The following is a 14,138-nucleotide window of genomic DNA, read 5'->3' on the forward strand; positions in this document are numbered from 1 at the left end:
TTTTCTTTACTTTCCAATAATTTGTTTCATGCTTATGTTTCTTCTTAATTTTACCTATTTTGATATAAGTTTTACCTAATATTTTATCATATAAACATCAAAATAAAATGTCCTAAGTTTATTTTGTAACAAGTTGGCAATATTAGAGTTAATGTAATATTTTTTTATCTTGCGATAAACCACACAAACCAAACCAATCCAAACCGCATTGGTTTGGTTTGGTTGGGATGACTTTTTAAAAATCAACCGAACCAAAGCAAACCGCATGCTTTTTTATCTCGCGGTTTGGATGAATTTTTTGCTCAAAACCGAACCAAACCGCACCGCGAACACTCCTACCTAACTCAAAGTCAGACTCTCACAAATAATTCATCTTTATTGGAGTTTATTAACCACTATAAACTAAATTGTATTTGTTTGGTTATTTAACTTTTTTTTTGTGTACAAGTTATTTAACATTTTAATTTATTTTAAAATAAATACTTAATCAAACTTAACGGAGACCATTGTTTATTAATAATTAATCACAAAAAATACCTTAAAATGAGAGGAGTTGGTCATTGTGAAAAAACTTTTATGAGAGGGTTAACCTTACCTTAATTTAATTGAGTTTGTTACGAAGGAGGGTAGGGTCAGTAACTACACTCCTTGACTACATTACCTACTGTAGCATATCTCCTACATCCTCCGTCTTTGTTTTTGTCGGCACGTATCCACTAATGCCAGCGTGGCACCTTTTCCACGCGCCACGCAATCCCACTTCACCAAACGCCACGCATTCAATCCACGCCTCTGCAGTCCACATCACTCCATCAACGGCCCTCATTTTCCAACACGCGCATTCGCGGGTGACTCTTATCTCAACATCACGGGTCATAAATGTAATTTCCAATGCTTCAGAATAAAGCTAAAAAAGAAACAGTAAAGAAAACAAACACTTGGTTTTGAAGTAACTCCACTGGGACTCCCCAAGAACAACCCTTTTTTAATCACAACCACTCTCTGTCTCCCTCACGTGTGTAAAAGTCTACCACAAGTTTTTCATATTCACCCTTTGATCAAATCATTAACTAAATCAATGGTTCCAACCTAATCAAATCATTACATCATGAGTATGTTTGGTTAAACATAAATTTGAAAAGCTTCAAAAATATCAATAATGGAAGATATATTATATATGAAAACTTATAAGGTAATAGGCCAGGCTCAGGCCTAACATTTTTGAAGTAGGTCAGGCTTAGGCCTTACAAAGCCCAGCCCGGCCTAGCCCATTTCCACCCCTAGTAGTATATAATTAAAAAAACCTATTTGATAACTGTGAATTTTATACGAGCTTGTAACTTATTTTCATGAGTTTATAATTGTTTTTGATAAGTTCATTCAATTAGTTTATAACTTATCAGTTCATATCTCATTTTTACTCTTGCAATCAATGTTCTTTAATTCGAATGTTAACTCGCTGAGTTTACCGAGTTTACGTTTTTAGGTGCCAAAATCGTGTCAACTCGAAGGTAAACTCGATTTTTGGTAAAATCGGAATGTTTGACGAGTTTAACTCGAGTTAACTCGGTCAAACTCGGTAAACACGGGTAAAATCAGGTAAACTCGGGTCAAATCGGAATGTAAGTCTAATTTTTTTTTTTTATAGTTTTATTAAAAACTGTAGGAACTTGTGAAACTTGCCTTTTTGGATGGTTAAGACTTATGATTTTGCAAGTTTATTTTGTATTTTGATGTTTAGTTGAACATAATTCTTTATTATGGTGCTTGTAAACCTTTATAATTTAGTCATATTTTACACTATTGGACTATTTACAATATTACATTAGTTTAAATATGTCATGTAAATAATAAATTTTATTGAATTTTAATTTTAGGTAAACTCGTACGAGTTCTCGAGTCGAGTTTACGATTCGAGTTTACCTGGGTAAAACGAGTTGAAGTAAACTCTCGAGTTGTAAAAACTTGCTTGCAATCTTAATTGAAAAAAAAAACAATTCTTATACCATTTCATATTTATAAGTTATTTCAACCACTAATTTTATCAAACAATATAAATTCAATCGACTAGTTTATCCGCTATCATCTATAAATTAACTTATAAGTCATTTGTTATAAATTAGTCTATCAGCTATCTACAATTTTTTATTAAACAAAGTCTAAGATGAGACGATAAATTATCTCTTTCGACTTAAAAAATGTTATGAATTCAAATTCAGCCATAGATATACAACAATGTTAAATCCCTGGTCATAGAGTTTATACACTAACTATAATTTTTCCTCAGATTTGAGAGATTAGTCTTTTTTTTTTGACGTTAAAGACAATTTCATTAATGAAAGTCTGGCAACAAATCAAATGCCAAGACTGCAGAAATACAAGACGGAGTTTCTTCGATCCATATGCAATCTGAATTCTTAAGAGTATATTTAGCTAAATAATGAGCAGCTTGGTTGGCTTCACGCCTAACATGCAAAAAATTTAAACTACGAAAACTACCCTTAAAACTAATACAATCTCGAATAATAGAGCCAACATAGTTGAAAGATTGTTGGTGAGCATTCAACGCTAAAACCACATTAGAAGCATCAGATTCTATTTGAAGGATTAGTCTTAGTTGCACACACATGGTTAAAAAAATAAGAAAACATTACAAGATCATACGGTTGAAAATATGGGTCCTAACTTGTTCCACGTGTGACTAACTTACACATTATGATTCCCAAGAAATTATCTCAGCTTTTCAATTTTCAATTTTCACTATACCAGCTAGCACAGTGACAGAGAGAGTAACAAACAAAGCAACCACAAAATTTATGCAGCTTTAGATCAACAATCTCTCACTGTCTTCTTCTATGGTACACTCAAAACTTCTTCTCTCTCCCTGTCTTCTTTTCTCCTCACTTTATATATTTCTCTTCTTTTCTCTCTATGAAAAAAATAAGTGATTATTTTAAGTCTATAAGCTGATTATTTGGTTCTGCTTCACAGGAATGGTAGATTTGAGCTGAACAACTTCCACATTGGTAAGGTAATTGTTAGATCTACCCTCAAACAACCTCTTCACCACCAATTTCAAACACTGATTCATGGATTATGCATGTTCTGTGTTTTACACTTCTTGCTTGTACTAGATCTCGTCGATTCTAGGGTTTACACTGTCTGTTACATTACATTCTCCGTGTTTTGCGGTTCTATGTTCTTGTTTGATCACTTTTACCGTGTAATTTGTTTAGATTTGTTGATCTTTCAAGAAGATTGAGACATGAAGCGTAATTTGTGGTGTGATTTGATTAATCTTTTGATTAGTGTAAGCTACTATTATTGTCGGTGGCTTACGGTGGAGATCGCAAAAAAGTCAATGTATGTGTGTGACGGTCCAATCATGTTAAAAAGGAAATAATATGATGGTGTTTAATTGGTGATGTATTATTGCATAAAGAAAATATGCTACTATTAATTCTGCATGATGTCTATGTTACTGTTTAATAATTGTTTGATCATTATTTCTATAAATATAAATTATGCCTGTTCTGGTTGGGTTCGGTTTGCATGTTACCCTATACTTACTTTTGATCTTAGTAGTAAATAAAATAATAATAGTTTAATATAATTACCTATAAATATAATTACTTGATCTTATAGTAAAATAATACTAATAGTTTAATATAATTTTTTTCTTTTGACAAGGATAGTTTAATATAATATATGCATTTTTTGAGGGTTTATTTATTTACTGAGAATTAAGAACAAAAACTATTCTCTGAGAGCAACAACACCTCAAATTATTTTCATAGCTCAATTAAATTAAATGAGATGTCAATGTCATTATCAGATGCACTTTATAAAATTGTGACAACTAAAATTTATATTCTCCTACAACTTCAACTTCAACTTATTTTTTTGCACTCGTATTTTCATGGTCCAACTTAATTAAATGTTTTTATTTTTTATTTTTAAAATCACAACATTTTATCTGTGAGTACTTTAGCTAACCAAGCACTGAAAGAAGCTGGCTATAGGAATTGAGTTACAACAATTGAAGCTCATTGTCAATTGCACCAACTTAAGTTGACTGAATTTGCGGTCTAGTTTAAGCAACCATGTTGCATGATTTAAGAATTAATTGTATTTTTGTGTGTATTAATAACTTGCATATTTATAAAAATATGAAATAAAAATAATAATCCTAGGATCCATTTAGAGACTGATATCGCCTTTTTTCTGTTACAGATCTTGGTATCACAATGGGTAAATCACCAGGAAAATGGATCAAAACTGTACTGTTTGGGAAGAAGGCATCCAAATCAAATATACCAAGAGGAAGAGAGGTAAATCTGTAATGCTATGATAGTTAAGGCAAAATTAGTCCTCTGTTCATTATTAAACCACATGCATAATTTATTGAATGCATTCCTAAACATCCATTGAAGTTACATTATTGGTGACACAACACAAATATTGAACTCTAAATTAACCGTTCACCCTTTAAATTCTTACCAAAACGGCATCATCAGATCTATTAGTTAATTGTTGTCATAGATAGACAGAAAGGAAGCAGACATTATGCTTTGGCGATGTTGCCACAATTCTTAAATTTTATTCGATACTTTTACACTTCATGGACTTCGTTAACTTCATTTACAAACGGTCTAAAATTATGCACACTAGTTGTTGCATTGGATCATAAGTATAACTGCTGTAATATTATTGAAAAGTATCACTGTTGGATTGCTTTTTTCTCAACAAAATTGAGAGTAATTTGATATGACCGGTAATGAAAATCCTGATGTCTTTTACTATATTTTAATTTAGAAGCTTGTTAATCAAAAGGAAGGAGTTGTTGCTTCCAAGGTTTCGGAAACTGGTTTAGCTTTAGAGCCATCCTCCAACACTATTGCCGTACATGTGGAAGACCTGGAGCTGGAGAATAAAGAAGCAGAAAATGTTTTACCTGGAGATCAAGAAATTGACACAGTGGGACCTGTTGATCAAGATGCACCACTTGATCCAGAGAAGATGAAGCTGGAGGAAGCAGCTACAAAAGCACAGGCTGCTTTCAGGGGTTATTTGGTACGTAACTAACTGTTTTATAGATATTTTCCGATGGAACTCTAAGTGCCTTTTAGTCTGCAAAATTATGAATTTTTAACTATAAACCATGGAAACATATTTTGAAGTGCACTTTCTGATTGTAGTGGATTGAGAATTATGAATTTTTAACTATAAACCATGGAAACATATTTTGAAGTGCACTTTCTGATTGTAGTGGATTGAGAAATGAAGTTTAGAAGATTTAATGTTACTACTTACTAGAGCACAATCTTGAAGCTTAGTGCAGCATTTTAGTTTTAGTGTTACAATAACCCCTACATTTTTACAGTTTGTCTTTATTTCTCCTTAATTTCAATTCGATAATAAATTTGTGCTCTTAATTTGAAATTGATTTTGGGACTTTGAAATATTTATTTGTCCAGAGCAGCTATCAAGCAATGTTCTGCCTTCATGTTCTCTAAATAGAGAAACTTTATTATTTCTTTCATATTATAACTAATTCTCGAAAGCTTCTTGTTGGAGATCAATACCTCTTGGTTCTCACTGATATGTCACTCTAGATAGAAAAACATACTTCATCAATAAATTTGTTGACATCTTGAATTCTTTGCTGTATCTGTCTCTGATTATTTGTTTACTGACAAATATGTCGATGAAAGAATTGGCAAGTGGACCAGTTTTTAATTTATTGGCATTATTTTTTTGGTGGATTGATTGTGTGAGTTCTTATAAGTTGTTATATTTGATATTTTGCCTTAACTAATGCAAATGTCTCTATTGAAGGCCCGGAGAGCATTTAGAGCCTTAAAAGGCATAATAAGGTTACAAGCACTTATTCGTGGGCACTTGGTTAGAAGACAAGCTGTTGCTACTTTGTGCTGTATGTATGGAATTGTCAAATTACAAGCACTTGTTCGTGGACAAATAATTAGAAAGTCTGATGTTGGATTTGAAATTCATGAGAAGTGCAATCTATTGAAGCTCCAGGTTATTATTTCCAAATCCATTTTCTCTCTACATTATAATTTATTTGTCGAGGGGTAACCTTGGCGCAACTGGTAAAGTTGTTGTCATGTGACTGAAAGGTCACGGGTTCAAGTCCTGGAAACAGCCTCTTGTGTAAAACAAGGTAAGGCTGCGTACAATACACCAAATGGTGAGACCCCTTCCCGGACCCTGCATATGCGGGAGCTCTAGTGCACCGGGTTGCCCCCCCTTTTTTTTTTTATTATAATTTATTTGTCATCTTTTCTTTAAATTCTTCTGATTAGTCCATGGGTGGGGTTGGCATATGAAATTGAATTTATAATTTACCTGATTTCCTTGCCCAAACTGAAATTAGAGCTAAATTGTTCTATTACAACAACAACCAAGCCTTATCCCGTAAATTGTTCTATTAAAGATCATAATTCTTGCTGGGCTGGCAGCCACGACATTCAAAATGAGGACTTACTGTGCAAATAAAGGTGCAAGCTGGTGCTTTAAAGCTTGGCTCCTTGCTGTTCAAATAAATGGGTTTATTTTAAGTTATTTGCTACAACTAGAATTATGGATGTCTCTTATCATGCAATACTTTTTAATCTTATTAAGAAGTTGGTGCAATGCACAAGCTGTTGCGGATTGTCTTCAAAGATTTTTTTTTTCTTTCTGAGGGAACTTATTGTTAAAGACAAGCATGGTTTCTATTATCAAACAATGTGTGAAAATTCTTATGAGTGTCTTTTGGTTATTTAAGTATTGTTAGAGTTTGATAACTTCAAAGTGCACAACAAGTCAGTGATAAGAAAGGGAGGGGAGGTTGCATGTTTAATATTTGTTAACTGCTGTTGCTGCTAATGATTTTCTTTCTCAATGTGTTTTTCCTCAGGATGCCAAACCTGTCAAGCCAATTGCTATATCTGGTAAAATTATGAAGCTGTCAGCAAACACTTTCACCCGTAAGGTAACCTACATTACACCATATATGTGTGATAACTATGCTAGATCAGTTTTTTTCTGTGGCTACAAATTCCAGACTGAGTTTCTTTCGAGAACAAACAATGCGATAGATTAGAAAATAAGAAGTTTAATTTTTTCTTAAAGCTGATGAAATTTGAAGTTTAACTTTTTCGCTACAATAATACTATAGATCTCATCAATAGCCGTATCTTTTGTGTATTTAATACTGAACTAGCAATCATGCATAAAACAGAGGCCTTAGATCTATATATTATTCGTGGCATCTCAGGGCTAGTCACTTCTCTCCCCAATTACTCAAGTGATCTCTGTATTGATAATTGATATGGTGGAGGGAGAAATTATAGGAATGTAGGGGGGCACAGTCTATTTTGTTTTCTGTGACCCACCGTTTGAAATAATAGGAATGTGGTTGTTAGGCATATCAACTCAACAAGAAATATTACAGTATTATCTCAAGAACTTTTTCATCTCTTCATATATTGGAAATGCAATCTTCAAGCTGAGGTTTAGGTAAATAGTCTTAGTTAGAGCAACACTTTGAGAAAGTCAAATTAAATTAATTAAAGCAGATGCCAAGATTATACACGTAATTATTGTTACCTAACCGTGTGTGTTCTTAATCCCAGTTGCATGTAGACTAATTCATAATCTACTAATTTTGTAGTTAAAGCACTTGATTATTGACACTATTCACAGGAAGGCTAACTGGGTTTAATTCACATGGGGGATGTAATTGAGTAAAAGCTGGAGTAAATTATATCATGATATAGTGAATGAATATCTTATAAATTATCAGAGACTGTCCATTAATTTGTTCTGAGTGGGGTTTTTGTCCATTATTTGGTTATGTCATGTCATATTTTAGTTTGGTTAAATCCAAAAAAACCCGGTTTTCACATCAATTAGATTTTTTTAAAGAGAGTATATCTTTGAAGTGAGAAAGTAAGGCATATCTAATTGATTTCATTCAACTCTATAAAAACCCGGTTTTCACATCAATTAGACTTTTCTTGCTTTATTTAAGACAGCTTTTTTCTGTTTCATTTATCTAAGTTCATGCATGTGTCAATTATATAGAACACATACTTCTATTACAATTTGCCTCTGGATCTATTTGTTGTTTCAGCTTATTGCTTCATCAACTACAATTATGGCCCTGCGTTTGCAATATGTTTGTGGTGATCCAAATTCAGTCCTTAGTTGGTCTGAGCGCTGGTCAGCATGTCGGTTTTGGAAGCCAATTCCCCAACCCAAGAAAATCCGGGATACTAAGTCTCAGAAAAAGCAGGGTAATATTTCAACTGGAGACGCTCAGATGACCAAGTCTAAACGTACCCACAGGAAGCTTCCTACTGCAAATTTTGACCTAGCCCCAGCACAAGCAAACCCTGAAATTGAAAAACCAAAACGAAACGCAAGGAAATTTCCTAGCCAACCCTCAGATCCTTTGCTGGAAAATCCACAGATTGAGCTTGAGAAGGTTAAACGTAACTTGCGAAAGGTTCATAACCCAGTTGTTGAAGCTGCAGTTCCGTCAGAAGTTGAATCTGAGATTCCAAAGCCTCATTTGGAAAAGGAAACAGTTGCCTCAAGTGTTGGTGTTTCAGAACAAGGGGTCATTAGTTCCAATGAAATGGTCAGAAAGGAAGCAATGTTAACCAGTGAGCCAGAGATGGGAATTACTCCTAGTCCTAGAGATTTAGTTACTAAGGAGGTGTTTGACACTCCAAACAGTTATCAGGTGAATGTGGAATCAAAGCCTTTGACAGATATTACAAGTAAAGATAAAAACATTTCCGATGATGAAGTTAAAAACGAACCCAAAGATTTAGAAGAGACTGTTTGCAAAGATGAAAATTCTCACTTAACAAACGGAGATTTGAATCACAAGGAAGATCAAACAGGAAGTGAAAACCAGAAACCAACCCGAAAAACCTCAACTGGAGCTAAGCAGGAACGTGCAGAGAATGGTTTGCATAATAGTCCGACGATACCAAGTTATATGGCAGCAACTGAATCTGCCAAGGCAAAATTGAGGGCTCAAGGATCACCAAAAGTCGTACAAGATGGAAGTGAGAAAAACAACAGTGCTCGGCGACAGTCCCTGCCATCTTCAACTAACAGCAAAATCAGTTCGCATTCACCTAGGACACAGAGACCAGTTCATTCAGGTGGTAAAGGGGGACATAAAAGTGACAAAGCAGTATCTTCTTCTAGAGATGGAAATGGTATGATGTAGTGTTCCTTCTGCATAGAAAATTTACCAAAAAAGTGCTTTGAAAATATCACCTGAAAAAGAAAATATCACACCATAATATCACGTAAAAATGACTTTTCAGTAAAAATATCAACTTAGTGGCATGCCTTGTTTCATAAGTATGACAAATAATGCCTCCTTTCTAAACAATATGTATGAGAACTTTTCTCCAAAATTTGATTGCAGGTTCAAATATCACTACATTCAAATAACAATACGGTTTCTTTCATCTACTGTAAAACAACTTGATAGAATACTTGAAGTGAACTACTTTCATCTACCGTAAAACAACTTGATAGAATACTTGAAGTGAACTACAAAATCCATGTTTGTTTATTCTGGCGTATGTCTTTATTCATTATGATTTATATGATTTATGATCATCAACTATTCCGTTATTCTTGCAGGAAAGGTAGTTCAAGCAGAATGGAAGAGGTGATTTGAGGAAGACTATTTTCCGGAGTTGACATGAAGAAATTGAAACTTGTGATGTTTATGTGTTATCTTTGATGGAAATTGCTGAATTGACCGAACTATAGGTGTGTTTGATCAAGTTTATCTTCGCTGCATTTTGGCGTTTGAGAGTGATTTGTACATTATAGGTTTTTAGTTTTGCATGAAGCAACTATACCCAAATTTATGTCCTGTTTGTTTTCGAGCATTATTTCTGGGCTGTCCATATTGTTTGTTTTTTTCCCTGAAGTGTGTATGATCTTAACACGTACCTTCCTAGGTGTTACAAAGTACTTATGTGTGTTGAATTTCGACCTAAATATTTTATGGTAACATGAATTTGTTCTTGCTAGATTTCTTCATATTTGTTTTAGGCATTTCGTTGAGGTAAACTAACAAATGTTGAAGGATGCCAGTAGTGAAGGGTGTGTTAAAAAGTATGTTTTTAATTGATGATTGTATAGGACAGGTGGAAACAATTTGAAAATATTTAGTGAGATTGGATAACTAAGGCTAAGGTTAACATGTGAGAGATGAGCATGGTAGTTCGTCAAACATGATGAGAAAATATCAAATTTCACCAATCTTGATAAGGATTAGCACAGCATGGAAATGAAGAAAAGAGAAGTAGAAGTGCCATCTTTTAACGGAGATGAACCTTTTGAGTGGAAAACCAGGGTTGAGATTTATTTCGAAGTTTACAATATTTGTGAAGATATGAAAATTTAGACCAAGGAGAATTAAGTTTTAAAAGTACGGAGAAGAGATAAAAGATTAGACATGAATGATGCACTTTAGAAAAGGATTAACGTAGTTTTTTTTATACAATTTACGATAATTGTTTAGAGTCTTGTTAACAAAAACTCCCTTCCCGATATTTTTTTTTTTTTGAAGTAAAATCCCTTCCTGATAATGATATATGACCTATATACTCTTAGACTTAGTAGATGCTATGGGCGATGACCTTGGTTTGGGTCTTTTCCCTGTAGTTTTCTTGTTTTTTTTCCTCTTTCCTTTTTTCCCTTTTGTTATAAAAAAAAATACTCCTAAAATCTACACAAATTTTTGGAAATAAATATTTTTAAAAAGTAAACGGACATTTAATTAGCTAAGCATGATAAGTTCCACTATCCGTCAGTGCAATAGAAGATGAACATACATGAGAGAAATTGAAAAGAGAACTTTTTTATGTTGAGAAAAGTTGAAAAGAGAACTGTTGACATTGTTTAGGGGTGACGATATGAAAACCGTTTGCCTAAATTGTCATTTGCATTTGCATATTTCTCATCACAAGCTTAACATTTTCTAAAAGGATAATAATTTTGCCTAGAAAAAAAGAGAGCATAGTATTTAGTTTTTTTTTTTTTTTTTGACAAAAGAGGATAATATTAAGTTGTTTTTGGAAAGGTTATTATAACATGAAATTAAGCATCAAGGGCAAAATTTCAACCTACAGCTAGAATTCAAGCCACGAGGTAGAGAGAAACACACCTACATTTCTACTTAGAACAATCTCGAGAATCAACACACCATAGAATTTTCGCTTAAACATAGAATTTTTATTAATACAAGAAATTTCACTTAGATGGAATACAAATTACTTGTCACTATAGTGAGGCTATGAAAAAGAAGACAAAGATGCTTCAATTTTAAACCATCACAATAATAATGATAATAATCAAGTATGAACGAAATGTTCATTGGCAAAAACAAATAACAAGTGCTAGAGAGAATATACCAAAAAGTACAAAATCCACACACCACATGAAGAATAAAAAATATAGTGCGACACAACTATATCAGGTAGTAGTGTCTATTTAAGCGCACACGAAACCCTTTGGAACTCCCTTTCCACAATAGTTAAGAACCAAGCTCAAATTAATGGGAAGATTAAGGTTAATGCCTAAGATATTAGCCTTAAGAGCAGTACAAAGGCACACAGCAGCTTCAAGATTAGCAAGACCATCAATGAGAGAGCAGCATGGTGTCTTTGGTGGCTTACCAAGCTCAACATTAATCAAACCCAATACATCAGCACACACACCAAACTTAATTGTGTCTCTAGGACAAGTTGGATATTTAGAGGAAGGTGGATGTGGGTGTTTGTGGCTGTGATCTTTGTGAGGTGGTGGGGGACATGGAACATATGTAGAGCTTACCACAGTGAAAAATAGGATGTTGAGGCAAAGGAGCATAGCAACCTTGGAAGCCATTTGGAATGATTGAGGTGCTAATACTCTTAGTTTGATTTGGTGTGTGAGTGAGTGATGATGTTTGAGAGGAATGAGAGGGGTTTTTATAGGGAAGGATTAGTGAATTTGTTGATTAAAATAACTGGTTTATTTGGAGGGCCATGTGAGTGGAAACTTGATTAGTCACCAGCACAAGCTGGCAGATCAACATGGATGAAGGAAATATGATCTTCATTGAGGGAGTATGATATGTATTTTATGGTAAAGTTTGGAACTATCTACTATATAAGTTGCAATTTATGATTTGTCATTTTGTGATCATATCAACTCAATGAAATCATTTCATACGTATAAGTTGTTGTGAAGCAGTCCTCAGTCCCCGTAAACTTAGATCAGTTGGTAAGCACAATGCATAATATACGCAAAGTCCGGGGTTCGAACCTCGTACACAAGTAATTTTCATTAGTTTGATTAATTGAAACTAAATCAATATTGAAACTAAATCAATAATAGAGATTACTAATTTCAAAGATCTTTTATACATTCAATTAAATTACACAATAATATCACTTTGATTTTGAAAATATTTTTACAATTATCTACATAGTTATTAGAAGTGATTAGATGCATGTTTGAAAGAAGAAAAATTCACACTAGTAGAAGAATATGCAAATTAAATCCTAAAGCATATGATATCATTTCTTGTGTTTGTCATTTTTCATTTATTATTGAAAATGAACTGACAAGGCCTCAAGATTGTTCTTATTACTCTGTATTTGTCTCTTACAACTCAAATCCCGTTGTCGAATATGTAAGAAATTATTAAATCATACGTAACATTATCAATGTTTTCTACTGTGTCTATATACCATATTAATTATTTCCTTGAGTAATTTTAACTAAATATCATGATTCATGTAAGTGATTTTAATTTGTTTATGTTGGTTTGAAAACATTTTGAACTAAAATGTGATTAATTAACAATGTAGCTGATGTCTGAAATTCATGTGCTGATCATGTGAAAACTGCAAAACATTTGTCACTTAGCCTGAAAAATACATACATATTTGAGACTAAAAAATAGGTATACATTCCAATATTTTGATAAAAGTGCATATCAAATCTGGTAATTGGGATTGACCATCCATACTTTTCTAGACTCTCTGTCTTTGCTTTTCTTCTTAATTTCTCTCTCTTTCTATTTTTATGTCTATTTTTTGTTTCCCCATCACATATACATCATGCATCACATCTTCTATTTTCTCTCATGCATTTCCCACCATTAATTTCTCACACCCATTGAGAAGTGTTAGATGGTCTTTACCTAAAATATCATATATATAGAGATCTGTGTGTTTTTTAGGGATCAAATCAAACCATCAACTTTCTTAAATTAAACTTCTTCAGCATCTGAATCCATACTGACTAAATTTTAAGTTAATCATGCAAGAATAGCTTATTAAGTTTTTAGTGCAATATAAATCATTCAATTTGTAAAAAACATAAAACTAGTGATGATGCAACAAGATTGGAAAGTGTAACGCCTGAGGCTGACGAGGGTGGTGAGTGGTCATGGGTGCACAAGGCATGACAATGAGCGACTCCCGACAGCTTTTAGAAAACTGAATCACATCAGAATGAGAGGGATCCTTAGGCAATGTAAGTATGAGTCTGCATTGTTGAAAGAAGACATATAAGAATTGTTTGGTACTACCTATACCAACAAGATGCATATTTTTCGGTAGACCATTTCATATGAACAACGTGCTTGACTTGAAGTGGTCTTTGGATGGGTGACATTTTGGAAAGTTTCCTAGAAAGCGTGCGAGTGAAGACAAAACACGCTGAAAAGACTCGTGTTGGTTTATGGGGCCAGTCGACAATACTTAAAGTCGTCTGGAATATTACAAGTGGTATCAGAGCAGACCTCTCCCAGTATGATGTGGTTCTGGGACGAACTAAGCGGAAGTTGGTGGGCATGTAACACCCGCAAGGAATAAGGAGGGCAGGGAGTGGTTGCTGATGCACAAGCATGACAATGAGTGACTCCCAATAACTTCTAGACAAACAAAATCACATCAGAATGAGAGGGATCATGATGCCATTTAGGCATGAGACTACATGGTTGAAGGAAGACACACATCTTCTTTTCGGTAGCCCATTTCATATCCACAATTAAGTGTGTTTGACTTGGAGTAGTCTTTGGATGAGTGACCTTATAA

At 33.7% G+C, this 14,138-nt stretch overlaps 1 protein-coding gene and 1 pseudogene across 5 annotated transcripts; one reads left to right on the forward strand and one right to left on the reverse strand.

Moving 5' to 3' along the window:
- Positions 1-2,791: 2,791 nt before the first annotated feature.
- On the forward strand, positions 2,792-10,076 carry IQD31 (IQ-domain 31). Of its 4 annotated transcripts, none has more exons than XM_085731783.1 (8): positions 2,792-2,858; positions 2,992-3,031; positions 4,234-4,331; positions 4,816-5,073; positions 5,839-6,042; positions 6,923-6,997; positions 8,141-9,242; positions 9,679-10,076. In XM_085731783.1, the coding sequence occupies exons 3-8, from the start codon at positions 4,248-4,250 to the stop codon at positions 9,708-9,710; spliced, it is 1,755 nt and encodes a 584-aa protein (XP_085587909.1). In that variant the 5' UTR covers positions 2,792-2,858; positions 2,992-3,031; positions 4,234-4,247; the 3' UTR covers positions 9,711-10,076. The 4 variants fall into 4 exon arrangements, with proteins under 4 accessions (XP_085587909.1, XP_085587911.1, XP_085587910.1 ...); XM_085731785.1 differs by having other exon boundaries at positions 4,819-5,073; XM_085731784.1 differs by having other exon boundaries at positions 2,992-3,026.
- Positions 10,077-11,261: 1,185 nt separating this feature from the next.
- Positions 11,262-12,002, reverse strand: LOC146901863 (putative lipid-binding protein AIR1B pseudogene; annotated as a pseudogene). The gene has a single exon (XR_015021257.1). The product of XR_015021257.1 is annotated as a putative lipid-binding protein AIR1B pseudogene (transcript).
- Positions 12,003-14,138: the final 2,136 nt, after the last annotated feature.

Source organism: Medicago sativa, chromosome 8, assembly GCF_051527215.1.
Source record: "Medicago sativa cultivar Bolivia chromosome 8, Bolivia_mono, whole genome shotgun sequence".
Taxonomy (NCBI): domain Eukaryota; kingdom Viridiplantae; phylum Streptophyta; class Magnoliopsida; order Fabales; family Fabaceae; genus Medicago; species Medicago sativa.